Raw genomic sequence first — 15,559 nt, forward strand, 5'->3', positions numbered from 1 at the left:
GTGTCCTAAAATGGAAGTCTAAAATGCCAACAGAATAATTTTAAACTCAACAGGAATCTGCTTCCAGCTACGTAGCGCCGAGCAGTTAGGGACACTGCCTCTGCCCCACTCATCGTTGCCCCACAATGCAAAGCAGAGCCATCTAGGTGACACTGCTTGCCATAGTAAATCTAACTTAAGAGCTTACGTTGCCTTGCTTTGCCTTACGTGACACAAGGCTAATGCAAGCCCTTGGTAAATCTGGATTGAGGTGTGCTTTATGTTATCCAGTTTTCCAACAGGTTTTTATATAGTCATGGATATTACTTTTCTAAATATTTGTTGAACATCTAAGACTATGAATCATTCAGTTGTGTATGACATGCATCCACATGAGGTTAATAGTACATGGACAAGGAATATATGTTTAGGGGTTAACTGGGGGCAATGGAAACCCCCTCTATGCCCTTGACTCCCCCTTCCTCATTCTAATTATGGGCCAGTTGTGCATACATCAAAATGGGACCAGTGCTGTATAAAAATATTCTCCGGTGTTGGGAAGAACCAATTCCAACTTCTATCTAAAAAAGATGACTCTGTGTGACTATTGATAGTAATAATAATAATAATAGTAGCACCTATAAAGCGCGACAGCTACATCAACGGAGGTGTCCCGGCGCTATAGCGGGAATCAGGTACTGTAACTGGCCAGGCGCTAATCCTGGAAAAAGAGCCAAAAAATAGTACTGCCTGAAGGTTACGCCCGGAACATGTATCATACTTTGCCACAGTACAATAGAGAATGGCTTATGTCAGGGGTACTTTTCTACCTATGCCATGTGGCATTGAATGGATGTGTTACATGTTTGGCTATAATGTGGACAGTGCAATGATGGCAGTCAACTATAGCACCTCAGAAACCTATTTTGTTAGACAAGAAGTTTTAGATTTCTGTCAAAGGCTAAACCACATTTGCACAGTATGCCTCTGTTTCGTGGAGATTTCTGACAGCCTATTTCACAAAACATTGATTTATACACAAGAGTGATGTATGATTTTGCAACTTTCCTACCATATGCCTGTTTCCCTCACCCAATGTGGGAAAAATGTCTACGTTTTTCTTTATTTCTTTGGAAAAGATTTCCTATGTCACGACATCCCTTCTTCTAAACCCCTTTGCAAACTGGTATATTACTCTTTTCACTGTTTAACCCGTTGACTGCGGTGTGAATTCGGCAGCGGTGCATGTGGTTTATGACTGGGCGTGGTTCGGACGTCCCCCGGCCGTCCTCTGCACACGCCCAATGTGCCGTTGGACGGCCGTGGGCGGTCCGACGCACCAAAAGGGTTAAGAACCATTTGCCAAAGTCACCCAGAAGTCACACAGATGAAATCCAGCAAAAGGTATCACTTAGGGGGCATTTCCACCATGTATGTAACTGAAGCATGTCAAATGTGCCCATGGTGGTATTTTGCAGGCAGAACCAAATCACTTCTTGGTCCATGAAATTTCTGCAAATGTCATCATTCATAGAATTTTTTTTGAAAGCTCATGGTGTTTCATGACAGTTTGTATTGTAATGAATGACCACAAAATACTGAAGGGTTTATGAAATTTAGCATTTTTTGCTTTGTCTTTGGCAGCCGCGGTCGGTAGTGGGAGTACCTGCGGGGTGGTGACGTGGGGAGGGGGAGGAGCAGGGTGGGGGTAGTAATCTATGGATTACGGAGGTTTACAGGTAAGTAAACATATAAATAAATGAAATGAATTTAGTTGCATGCACTGCATCCTCAAATGCGATGCAATGCGCGTAATGAAATTCTGTTTATTTATATATATGTTTACTTAACTGTAAACCTACGAAATCCATATATTACTACCCTCCACCCTGCCTCTCCCCCTCCCCATGTCACTGCCCGGCAGGTATTCCCACTACCAGCTGAGGCTGGTGTTTGGCACATTTTCCTGCAAATGTCACACAACACAGCAGAGAAATTCCCAAAAAGTGAATATTTCTCTATTTCATTGCATTAAAAAAATTGCCTAATCAATTGCATTTACCTCCCTCTTAAACTCTCCCTTGTGCTCCGTCTACTATAAAAGATTCTGCACATTGGCCACACCTCCACAGTCGTAAGTCATATTCCTTCAATGCAAAAAAACGGGGGCCTCATTTACAAGGCCCCTGCGCTGCCGGGACAGCACTTTTAGTGACGTTCTGGCTGCGCACACTGAAGGGCCATATCTACAAGGTGACGTAAAGCCACTCTGCATGGCTTTTGATGGCCTTTTGGAAATGGACTGGGGCAACGCAGCGCAAGTCACTGTGTTGCCTTACCCTGCGATAGGGAGCGTGCCATGGACGTTAGTGTGGGTACATCCATGTAACACCCATGGCATTTGACACATTCCCAGAGGTACGAGATTTCTTAAACCTGGCAATGGACAAAAGCCTATTCCTCTCCAGAGGTGGCATACAGGAGGCGCTACAGGGGGAAATAACATTATTTCTCCTAGTTCCCAGCACTCATAGAAAGAGAAATTTGCCTCCATTGATTGTTTTTTCAGCAGGAAGGTCTCCCTTCCTTCACAAAAACAATCACTGCTAAAATGCAGACACCTTTGCACTGTGGCGCAAAGGTGCCTGCGTTGGTACATAGCAGTCAGTTGTGTGCCAACCGGGAGGGGGCAGGAATGCCCTATGTCTGATAGAAACAGCTCATTGCTGCCCTTTTCTTTTAACTTAGGGGACCATCAGGAAGGCTTGTGGAACTGACCTACATCAAAATATTGTAAATGAGGCCCTGAATCTTTTTTTGCAGAAAGAACAATTTTCTAAGAATAAATATGAATCCCTCAAGAAAGACAAATGAAAGAATCCTGCCCTTTTTGCTTGCACTATGAACAATATGATAGCATTTTTCTACTTAATGTTGAAAGATGTGAATGTTTTATAGTAAGCTAGGGGTAGATATTTCAGCCCATGACTACTCAAAAGCACAATGCAGTATAATTTTACTTCGCTACATTGTTCTATGTCTGGGCCTTCAATTTGAGTTCATCATTCCATGAGTTAACAATGACTTAATTTGTCTGTCAAAGCGGAACCCTAATGTTAAGAGACATAGAAGATGTCACACTAGAATTATTCCATAATGATATGAATTCACATAAATATGAGGCATCCCAGATACCTCATGTGTCTTGATTCAAGCTATTGTATTTTCAATTGCCACAATCAATTTGTTGAATGATATTATATTTAAAAAAAACATTCAAACACACTTTACCATTCTAGCTCTGGCGTTCATGGTGAATGATCTGAATGCTCCACCAATGCTGAGCGCATTGTAAATCAATGTACTGCTGGAGCAACTCTCCATACTCCGAGAGACCTGTGAAGTAGATAGTAATACACTGATGATTTTAAGACACTTCTTATTACATTGTGGAACGTGATAGAAATATTTTCACAATCAAGGCAGATGATGACAAATTAAATGATTGTCTTACTCAGATTAGGTTTCTTCAGTTACAACATTGATTGTGTCATCATCATCATCATCACAAGCTCAAAAAGGAACCCAGGCAGAAATGCAGTGTCTCTCTTCTTCTATCCCTGCTATGTGTTCTAAGAACAAGCCCTCAGTCACTTGAAGGGTGGCATGCTACATCATCGGGCTGCTACTCACATTGATTTTGGTGATTACCAATGTGGGCTACAACCCTGGTAATGAGGACGGCTCGTGGTGGGCCTAAGAGCGGCATGAACATTGCTTCATCAAAATGTCCTGAGTTGAGGAAGTGACACCACACACCCTTTGTCAATAATTACATCATTGGAATTGACATCAGGTGACCTCTGAACCTGAATCTTTCCAGGAAGTGATGTCACTTGAACTTCACCCTGATGACCGCAGTAATTGACATTGCTGAAGAACCATAATAACTGAAATGATCTTTGAAAGTTGTAATACAATGTTTTCCCTAAATTATAGAAAGTGAGTGAGCAAGGCCTCTGCTAAAGGTATTGAGGGGGCTGTTGTGGTATGGAGCTCTTCACTGAAGCACAATTTTCACATAACTTTGCCTAACAGCCAAGGGCATTGAAAGCACACTCATTAAACAGTAAAGTCCTTTTTTTCATCTTAAATCGCATTTGTAATTATTGACAGATGTTTTCATATGCACTGGAACATACTTACCATCATGAATAAAACTGTGATTTATATAATGTACCATGGTATTTTTGGTATTAATACACAAATAACATTATTGTGTTAATTTAAGGCGCTTCCATGAACCGCATTGCCTCAGGGTGCAACCCATTCCTCGCCAACTCCTGTCTTCTATGACTTACAGATAGAACTTATTGTATTAGTTTCCTTTTTTCAATCAAATTTAAAAAAGTACACTTCTTAGTCCAGTTGTTGAGGGAGCCTTAATGTATACCTCTTTAGATTATGCAAATGCCCTCCCTAAATTATTATTACCAGTCCTCCATTACGATCTGTTCCAAGAGAACATACTGTTGCAGGAAACTTTCTCCTGAATACCTTTCCCTTAATATCATCACTTTTAGTAAACCAACTTTTTGCTTTTAATGAAATCTAAGGTCATGCTTAAGGTAACGCGCTGGGTGTTTAAATGGTGGAATGATATATCTACAACACAGCTGGAAGAAAATATATGCAGTATTGTAAAATTGCAAGAGTTCTATGGTCTGTTGTTCTTAATTGTTAATTTCTCTTAATCATTTGCCAACTCATTAGGAGTGCCCTCTTATTTCATTGTATTTATTTATGTATTGCTGTTAAGTCTGCCAACCCCAAATTACCAATACCATGGGTACAGATGAATCTGGAGGGATGGAGGGATTGAGTTAACAGTGATTACAAAGTGTACCCTGAGGGCCACCCTTAGAAGTGAGAAATGCCCATGAATTCCGTAATTCTGGTTCACATGAGACACCTGGGTATAGGCCCTGTCCCTTCACCCATCTTATCAAAGGAAGCAACACTGACATACAATGATAGGAAGTAAGGCCAGATGTACTAGGAGACAGGTTGCAGTTGCCACAAATTGCGTGCACCAACTTTTTGAGACCTGTTTCATTTTTTGATTATACCTCTGTTATACCTTTGTCCCAACAGGTGGCATTGCAAACTATCCATTTGCAGGGCATCACAGAGTAAATGTAAACGTAAATGTATAGGCATTTATATAGCGCACTACTTACCCGTAGGGTCCCAAGGCGCTTCGACCGCTGTGAAACCCTTCCTGGCTTCCCTGAGAGATGGTCCCTTAATGGGTATCTCCAGGGTGAGACCAGGCATCCCCGGCGGTCTGGTGGGGCCGTTAGTGAAGATGAGGCAAGCTAATGCCCAGAGTTGCCGAGTGTGATCGCTGATCAGAGTAGGCACCGAGGCGAGAGAATTAACGAGTCCGCTGACCCTGGTCCAGAAACCTGCCGCGCCGGGAATCGAACCCTGGTCCCGGGCCGTCCTCTGCTCTCGGGTCTGCCGCCTCTAACCAGTGAGCCACACTGTGACAACCTTTATACAAGTTAAGTAGCCGTGTAGTTAATTAAGCCAGCTGTGACTGGTTAGTATTAGAGAGAAGGGGTAGAGAGAAGTGTACTGAGTAAGAGGAGTAGAAGAAATGGGTGAGGTGTGAATACTCCGATCAAGGGGGAAGGTACACTGAGATGTAAAGAGAGAGGTATGGTGACGTAAACTAAAAACAGGGACATGAAATATTTAGTTGCCACCAACTGCCTGAGAGCACATGGATTATGGTTGGGAAAGCCGGCTTGCATACTAAACGTCAGGAGAAGGACATGCTGAGCTGTCAAGTTAAAAAAGAACCTGTTTTTTATGCACAATATTTACAACAGAGTTTCTGACTAACTGGATCACCTCACCATTGCACCCTTTGGAGCTGAGGGTCCTGGGCAGCCCTCTAGAAGGGCCCTCTGGAAGGGCAATGGAATGCCATGGACCCCCCAAACATCTCTCTGATGGCTAGGGCAGTTACCTGCCCTGTGAAACACAAAGCAGCTTATAAGCAGTGGCTCCATCCCTAGCTTAATGAGCTGTTCCAGATTAGGTGCAAGTCTCTATCTGCCCTTTTCTAAAAGGTATCTTTCAAAATTTTTCAACAATTTTAGAGCACTAGAGAAATGTAGACATAACTAAAAGTTTGGAACGATGAAATGCCAAAAGCCAGCCACTCCTGTAACAAGCTGCAATATCATTGGTAAACGTCTTTAATTTGATGCACTGTGTCACAGTAAAGATAACTTTAGCCAGTTCAACTAAGTAATAAAAAGATACAGCACCCTCCAGATGCTGATGCATATATCAAAGGGTCAACTTTTTTCCCATGGCACAGGGTGGTAAATGTTAAATGTTAGAGGGTATTTGCTTAATGCACATTGCATATTCAAACTACCACAAACTGGAGACCATTAAAGGGCAACTATTCTGTGTCAAAAACCTCCAAGACATCAAGTCAAATATACAGGACTAAATTGGAAACTTGACCTTATACATCACTTTTAAGCCCAATATTACTTTTCTTCATGATCAACTAAATCCTACAGTGAGACATTACATTTGGAGACAGGACTGTTCCAAACCATCTTTCATGTAACGTTGCACATTTTTCTTTCAGTATGTTTTAAATACATTGTGGTAATACATACATTTTCATCTTGGCATAATGACTACACAAGGAAACAATAATTTGTAGGTTTACATCTTTGGGCCAAGTGTAAAGTATTTTGAAATGTTGCTTTTCCTTTATTTTGTGTTTTAAATGTAGTTTAAAACTACCTTAGAAACAGAGTTTGCAGTCATAAGGAAGCAAAATAACTGTTAAATGTTCTGTTTAACGTTTTGGAAGTTTCTTACCTTATTTTCCTCCATTTGATGGAGGACAGTATTAGCTGCTGGGAAGCAGAGGTGACCTTCACAGACCCCTATCCACTATTGTGGCGGATTTGGGGTGATGAAAAGAAGTCTCCAACAATAGGTAAATGGCAATGACAGTAAAACACCGAATATAAGAAGAAAGATACACCTTCTCAGCAACTACCGTCCGGTCTCCAAGGTAAGACATGACAACAGAAGCCACATTCCGGAACAGTAAACCATGACGCAACAATGGCTGCATCAGAGTCCCCTGAAGATTCTGCAGTGCTAAGACTCCAGAGTTTTCCATGGCCCCAGAGAGACACATCATGGCAACAAGATTCCAATCTGCCTCAGAACTCTGTTTTTATTTTTTTTTTAAAACATGATTAACAGTTGTGTACATAGCTAATGGTAGATATGGCCCCGCCTTGTGCAGAGTAAAGCAGGGGTATCATCAAAGTGTTAATTTGGAATATCTTGAGCAATTGGGGGGTATATTTCTCTGGTTGTCAGATATAAGCATGAGTAATCTCATTAGGAGTGTGAGTAAATATTGCAGGTTTACATTACTGAGATTAAGGCTATAGTTTTAGCCAGTGGATGAACTGGATTTTATTGGGAACAGGCGTGGGAATTTCCACTTCAGCTTCAGTACCTCTACCTAGAGCTATGAAGCCTGTGCACAAAGACTGAAAGGAGTAACATATGCCTCCTGTAAATAAGATGGAAGGGATATGTTTCATACTATGTGCCTTCAGGATTGTTGTGCCTGTTAAACTGGAATATGGTAATTCTTTGGCTTTTTTGTGTTCTTCTTGTCAGATATCTTATTGGAAAGAGGATCTGCTGATACACCTAATTGTTAAACTGGAAAAGGTTGTGTGTGGGCAGCAAAAGAAGAACCCCAAAGAAGAAAACATGAGGGAAGCATACATGGTTAAATAATTATTCCACATGATGGGAAGACAGCAGTTTTCAGGACTTGGACAGCATTGAATCAGTGCTTAATTTGAGCCAGTGGTTTCCGGTGCTCAGCACTGGCACTCAGTCATTATCACCGGCGCTAAAGCACCAGTTAAGGACACATTCATTTTTGATAGGCACAGGGAGATTAAGTGAGTCATAAGATATTGAGCCAACGCGAAGACTCAAACTTAGATTCCAAGCTCTGAGCTTGGCAGCTCTGGCCATTACACCACATTCTCGCCCCCTTGTAGGAAATCATGGATTCTGATGGCGCTAACAAGAGAATATGGCTGACGGAAGCGGCCTCCTGAAGAGAGCCCCAGCACTTATTTTTTTTTACAAATTTACCACAGCACTTAATGCCATCATCTTTGCCAATTTGTAGCACTGCAAAAACAAATTTCACTGTTATACAACCTAATGGCTTTAAATGTATTGTGCTCATGAGAATGAAAAGCTCAGACAACTTACCAGGGATTTAAATCCATGAACTACAGGTGACACACACATGAGAGAAGTGAATATATAACTGACTAGGCTACCTCAAAATATTACTTGATATTACATAACAGTATGAATAATCCCAAGGGAAAACATGATCTGGATTTAAGTAGGAGTCAGTGGAAAGAAAAGCAAAAAAATCACTGCAAAACAGAAACTATAACCATTAAATAAATACTAAGTTTGTAGTTAGGAAAACAAAAAATCTGAATTTACTATGCATTCATAACCTAACATAACTCTAGAATCTCAAGCTATGTGTTATGTGTGAAATTTTCGTTTATAATAATGTGACATTTTTACGTGAATATTGCATGTGGAAGACTGGTTTGTGTATAACATGACTTGCAGAGAATATTTCCTGAATGGACCAGGTAGTCTTCAGTCGGTAGCAAGAGTAGATTTTCCTCTTAATGTATGCAACATAATTGCCCCAAACAATTTAATCTTCAAAAATTGAGGGCCTCATTTATGAGAAGTGACGCATCACTGCGTGAAAGCAGTGATGCGTCACTTCTCAGTGCGCCCTCCCTGCGACGTGATTTATGCATCATATTTACTGTATGATGCTTCATGTCGCAAGGAGTTACAGATATGACAGTATTTCTGACGTATATATATGGCGTAAAAGTGACGCATTGCTGGAGTTTGTCACAAAAGTGGCGCAACTCCAGCAATGTGTCCTTTCAGAAGGGATTGCGTCAGTCTTACGCCTGCTGTGAGGTAGGGATAAGATATTGACGCATTTGCACCCTAGAAGTGGCGCAGTGGAACCTGGTAGATTTCACTGCTTCACTTCTATGAGGCTTACATAAGTGGGACTGCCCACCCTGCATACATTATACCCGACGCAGGTATAATGTAGCACAGGGGTTTACAAAGTGACGCATCTGCTTTGATGCGTCAGTTTGTAAATAGGGCGCAACAGGAGGCATTTTTTTGCCGCTGATGCATCACAAAAAGTGACGCAACGGAAGCTCAAAACTGTTGCAAGGCCTCATAAATAAGGCCCTGAATTTTCAAAAATTTTCATCAATTTTAGAGCGCACGAGAAATTGTGACAACATTGGAAGTTTGGAAAGGTGATAGGCCAGAGATCAACCACTTCTGCACCAAGCAGCAATATTATAGGTAAACCTCTTTAATTTGACACACTCTGTTAACCCTTTCGGTGCTCATGACGGAACCGTTCCGTCATGTGCACAGGCGCACTAAATCCTTCTGCTTCAAACTGCAGACGGATTTTCTATTCTGGTGTCGGGGGGTGCTTTGGAGGTGGGGAAGAGCTTCCCCAACCTCCCACGGCCTGTTTCTTATTTTCAATGTAATGTTGATCATGGTGTGCTATCATCATTACATTGAAAACCAAACTGAAACTTAGTTTCAATATCAATGTTTCAGTACTTGTGGGGCTATCTCAGCCCCCGAGCATGGAAACACTTGGGAGAGGTATCGTTTTTATCAGGAGACCAAGGAGAAAGCTGGGTGGTAGGCCATTTTTGCTGGCATGGTGATCCCACAATGTACCATGGTATTTTTGATATTTATACTCCAATAATATTAATGTGTTAATTTAAGGAGCTTCTATGAACTGAGCTGCCCCAGGGTACAACCCGTTCCTCACCAACTCCTGTCTTGTTCTATGACATACATATAGAACTTATTGTAATATATATTTTTTTTGGATCAACTTTTAAAGATCACCATTTTTAGTCCAGTTGTTGAGGGAGCACTAATTAATTCCCCAAGAGATTATACAAATGGCCTAAATTATTATTATCAGTCATCCTTTACTCTCTGTTCCAAGAGAACATACTGTTGAAGGAAATTTTCTTCTGAATACCTTTCCCTTAATACCATCACTTTTAGTAAACCACATTTTTGCTTTTATTAAATCTAAGGTCATGCTTAAGGTAACGTGCTGGATGTTTAAATGATGGGATGGAATAACTACAACACAGCTGGAAGGAAATATATGCAGTATTGTAAAATTGCAAGAGTTTTTGGTCTGTTGTTCTTAATTGTTAATTTTTCTTAATCATTTGTCACCTCATTAGAAGTGCTCTTTTATTTAATTTTATTTATTTATTGCCGTTAAGTCTGCCCGCCCCAAATTACCAATACCAGGGGTACGGATAAATCTGGTGGGATGAAGAGATGGAGTTAACAGTGATTACCAGGTGGACCCTTAGAAGTGAGAAATTCCCATGGATTCAGAAATTCTGGTTCACATGACACACCTAGGTATAGGCCCTGTCCATCTTATCAATGGGAGCAGCACTGACATACAATGATAGAAAGTAAGGTAGGTGCACTAAAAGACAGGACATAGTTGCAACAAATTGCGCACGCCCAACTTTTTGAGACCTATTTTTGGATGATACCTTTGTTATACCGTTGTCCCATGAGGTGGCATTGCAAACTATCCGTTTGCAGGGTATCACAGAGTGACAAGCTTTAATAAAAGTTAATTAGCCGTGTAGCTAATTAAGGATAGCTGAGACTGGCTACAATAAAAAGGACTGTGGCCTGCAACACAATCCCTGTTTTTGCATTCCTAAGTGGGATTTTTGGTTTTATAAAGGTGATGTTCTTTAAAGGAACCACATTGGCTAAGCTTTTCAAACCAAGGGTTTGTAATTGAAAATATAGCTTTATATACCTTGTTTACAATTCTGTAAGGTTCAATATTACAGTAATAAGATAAATAGGGCTTGCACGGGCACCAGAGAACAATTTCATAACAGCAACGTGCATGAAGCTACATTTGATCTGTGTCAAATCATGACTAGTCTAAGTGAAGAGAAGTGCACCTTCAACAGCCTTGGTCATTGAACCTTTTGTGCAGAGGAGTTTCCAGGTCGATTGCAAAATGTGCACGGGTAACACATTTTATGTGTGAGCAAATTAATTTCTATTGGTTTGCGCATGATCAAAATGTATTTTTCTCCATCTGCACTAATATCTGATTACATAAATCAATTAATCTGCTCTCTAATGTTTAATTATCTAAAGTACTTACTGATGGGGCTCATAATATTACAGATAAAGAAAAAGAAATCTACAGTTCTCAATAAAATCAATGAGGAAAAGCAATACATTTTGCATTTATTAAAGGGCTCGCTACATTGCTTGATTTTGATGTCCCAAAGTCTTCATAATTGCACTTTGAAGAATCATATTCTTTGCACCTTCTGTGTACTTTTTGGACTCTGCCTGAGGACTCACAGCCTCACAACCACCACAAACCCTGAGGAGGAGGGGCTGGACACTTGGGAGGCCCCACTGCTGCAGACATGCTATAAAGTGCCTACTACACTCCCGTGGTGAGGAGCGTCCCTGGATGAAGACTAGGTCAAAAGTAGGTCTTGTTGCACCTGTCCGCGTTTCTGTTTGTCCCGTGGCTCCCATCCGCCCCGTCGCTTGCGACTCCTTTCGTAAGCATCCAGGTTTGCCTTTTCCCCTGTACTGGAACTAAGGGGAAAAGGAAAATTGCATTTGGTGCCACAGAGGGTGATATGACAACTACAATTGGTTCCTTCCTGGTGCGTGCAGCTAGTGTCCCTTCAAAGGAGAGGTAACTCACCAAAAGACCCATCTCCCTGGAGGTGGTGAGGGACAACTTGGTTGTTTCTAATAGTTCTAATACTCTAGACATTCTCATGAGGCCAAATGAAGGAACAGTCAACTCTCAATCAAGTATGGACAGTGTGTAATGGCCCCTTGTGGAGAATTTGCCTATTATGGAGCCTCTAGTGAAAAAGAAGAAGGGTAGGACACTATGCAAGAAGGGGACATTAAACTGCAAGGGGACTAAACTGAAGAAGCATATTGTCATCCCATCGTTGACTACCTCTAATATAGATGAATTATGCACTAGGAAAGAATGTTTGTTTAAATTATATCTAAAGCCAGTACAAGATCGCCCTGATGCCAAAAAGAGAACGCGTGACCCAAATATTGAGCCTAGCTAAACTCACTCTGCCGCTAAGGTGCTTTTGCTGTCCTCGCACCCTCCTTAGGATTCAAGCACTATGGCTAGTATGGCCGATGGTCCTAATCCCAATAAAACCACGGTCTCTATTGGTTGTGGTTTGAGGCACGGGGGTTATGTCAGCTCAGACACAAATGAGATGATCCTCATCTTCTCTGGTACAAGTGCCTATAGGTGCCATTCTCTCTTCCCAAGTAAACTGCTCCAGCGACGCTTCCTGGACAATTAGGCAATGGGGGGTCTGGGAGCTTGCTTGTAGGATGGGTATGGAACCCAGGGAGACTTGCAAGAGTAGCTTTAGCCAGGAAGTTTGAGTTTTGAATCTCTCACCAGAAGTATGCCCTTGTTTCTTAATTTGAGCGAACGTTTCTAGGCTGAAACAGTCCCATACTGAGAACACAGTCTAGTTGATTTTAAAATTATTTGACTGGCTAATAAATTTGGAGGCAATGACCACTCTTTATCTGAACACATTTTGATGGCAAGGAGGCTTGACTGGGTAGGAGTCCTAACTTTACTACTCCTAAACTGAGAAAAATCCTAACTTTAAGACTTTCAGTATTTACAGAAGGCATTTAGGAGTCCTAAAGTTAGGACTCCTTACTTCTGTGAATACCAAAATGAGTAAGTGCCTTCTGTGAATACCAAAATGAGTAAGTGCCTTCTGTGAATACCAAAATGTTAGTAATTTTAGGATTTTGTCTTAAGTTAGTTCTGTGACTTGGGCCCTGAGTGTGGAGGAAGAGAAAAGGGTAAGGTAGAAAGAGCTTGAAATAATTAGAAGTGGGGGAAAGGTCGAGGCAGACAGAAGAAGTGGTAAGAGAAGCTAGAGAGGGTGGGTTAAAGAGGAGAAAGAGGGATGGGGTGTAAAGAGAAAAGAAATGCAGTTGAGAGACATGGTGTGGAAGAGAAAAAGAGAAGAGGTTACAACGGAGAGACATAGAGGGGGAGAGAGCGAAAGGTGAAGTAGTGAGATATAGCAGGAGCGGTAGAGATAGAAAGGCATGGTATGGAATGTGAGTTGAAATAGACAAGGAAATGCAGAGAGAGATGCGGATGAGACAGACTGCAGATAATGGAAGAGGAGAGAGGTAGAAAAAAAGAGATAGTGAAAAATGAGTAAGAAGTATGAGAGTTAAGGCAGAGCAAATGAATGTAGAAAGGTAGAGAAGAATGTGGATAGGTGGTAAAGGAAGCAAATAGTGAGGTAAATGAAATATTAGACAGTGGGAAAGACAGAAAGGAGACAGACTAAGAGAGAGAAAGGCAAATATGAGGAGAAGTCAAATGTAAGAGAGTGAAACAAGCGAGGTGAAGGGAGGTGAGGTAGAGACTAGTGAGGTAGAGAGGGAGCTGAGAGGGTGGAAAGATGAACTCTTGGGAGGTGGAGAGTTAGAGAGGCAAGATAAAGAAAGATGAACTTTAGAGAAAGATTAAACTCATGGAAGAGAGATAAAGAAGAATGAGATGGAAATACTATAGTGAAGTGTAAAGAGATGTTTGTAGGTAGAGGCAGCATTGAGGCAGACAAAGGGGTAGAATAGAAGAGAAGTAAATAAAGATAGGTACACAATGTAGTAAGTAGTGAGAGGGGAGGTTGTATGTTAGAATTAGAGAGATGGAGTAGAGAGAAGAGTACTGAGTAAGAGGAGTGGAAAAAATAGGTAAGGTATGACTACTGTGATCTATGGGGGAAGCTACACTGAGATGTAAAGAGAGATGTATGGTGAGGTGAACAAAATACAAACAGGCACATGAGATATTTAGTTGCCACCAACTGCCTGAGAGCTCATTGATTATGGTTGGGAAAACCGGGCTTGCATACTAAACGTCAGAAAACGGACATGCTGAGCTGTCAAATTAAAAATTAACCTGTTTTTTATTCACAATATTTACAGAAGGGTTTCTGACTAACTGGATCACCTTACCTGGGCACTCTTTGGAGCTGAGGGTCCTGGGCAACTGTCAACTTTGCACATGCCTTAAATTGGCTTTACCATCTCAAGCTGCATTCTGTATAGGGACCAAGGGGGCATTGGGAGTATGCATCCCCTTTGTCAGTATTAGAGGAGGAGGTTGCAGATGCTTGTGCGGCCGCATCTGTTACACCAGTAGCACATGTGGCCCTAGCACTATCTTGTGAGAACATTCACTAGTTATCATGTTGTCTTGGCCCATGCAAATATGGGAAACAATTTGCCTTTGCGCTTGTACCCTACTACAGATTTAGACACAAAGGCAAACAGGCCCTTATGAGATGCACTGAGAGTGCACTACAAAAATGTAGCACATTCTCAGTGCACTCCCAGAGGGCAGCCCTCTGAAAGGGACAATGGGGTGCCATGGACCCTCCAAACATCTCTCTGCTGGCGCGTGCAGTCACCTGCACTGTGAAACACAAAGCAGCTTATAAGCTGTGGCTCCATCCCTCATTTAATGAGCTATTCCAGGGCCGGTGCAAGTTTGCAGCTGCCCTGGGAGCAGCACATTTATGATGATAGGGTGCACTGTCTCAGTCTGTGCCGGGCATATTTCTTGATATCGTACCGAGCCCTGACGTCAACCGTCTATCTGTTCTGTAATCAAAACCCAGGTCTATGCAGAAGTGACATATTCATTTGTTTAACCAGTTAGATTTGAAAAATCTATCTTTCGAAATTGTTCAACAATTTTAGAGCTCTAGACAAATGTTGACATAACTAAAAGTTTGAAAAGATGAATGGCCAAAAGTCAACCCCTCCTGTACCAAGCTGCAACATAATTGATAAAATCTTTAATGTGATACACTCTGTCACAGTAAAGGTGACTTTAGCCAGTTACACTAAGTAATAAAAAGATACAGCACCTCCAGATGCTGATGCATATATCAAAGGGTAAACTTTTTGCCCATGGGCACAGGGTGGTAAATGTTAAATGTTAGAGGGTAGTTGCTTAATGTTCATTGCATATTGAAACTAACACAAACTGGAGACCATTAAAGGACAACTATTCTGCTTCAAAAACGTCCAAGACATTAAGTCAAATATACAGGACTACATTGGAAACTTGACCTTATACATCATTCATATTTAAGCCCAATAATACTATTCTGTCATGATCAACTAAATCCTACAGTGAGCCATTACATTTGGAGACAGGACTGTTCCAAACCCCCTTTCATGTAACGTTGCACGTTTTGCTTCCAGTATTTTTTAAATACAT

General features: G+C 41.4%; 1 protein-coding gene across 1 annotated transcript in view; it reads right to left on the minus strand.

The window, feature by feature from the left end:
- LOC147683443 (uncharacterized) overlaps nt 1-15,559 on the minus strand; it is a 212,721-nt gene that overhangs the window by 81,757 nt on the left and 115,405 nt on the right. Inside the window, exon 3 of the mRNA XM_086942531.1 lies at nt 3,271-3,375. Within this exon, the coding sequence (XP_086798657.1) occupies nt 3,271-3,363 (93 nt within the window). The 5' untranslated portion in view covers nt 3,364-3,375. The remainder of the gene's footprint in view (nt 1-3,270; nt 3,376-15,559) is intronic.

This window comes from Lissotriton vulgaris, chromosome 11 (assembly GCF_964263255.1).
Source record: "Lissotriton vulgaris chromosome 11, aLisVul1.2, whole genome shotgun sequence".
Lineage (NCBI taxonomy): Eukaryota > Metazoa > Chordata > Amphibia > Caudata > Salamandridae > Lissotriton > Lissotriton vulgaris.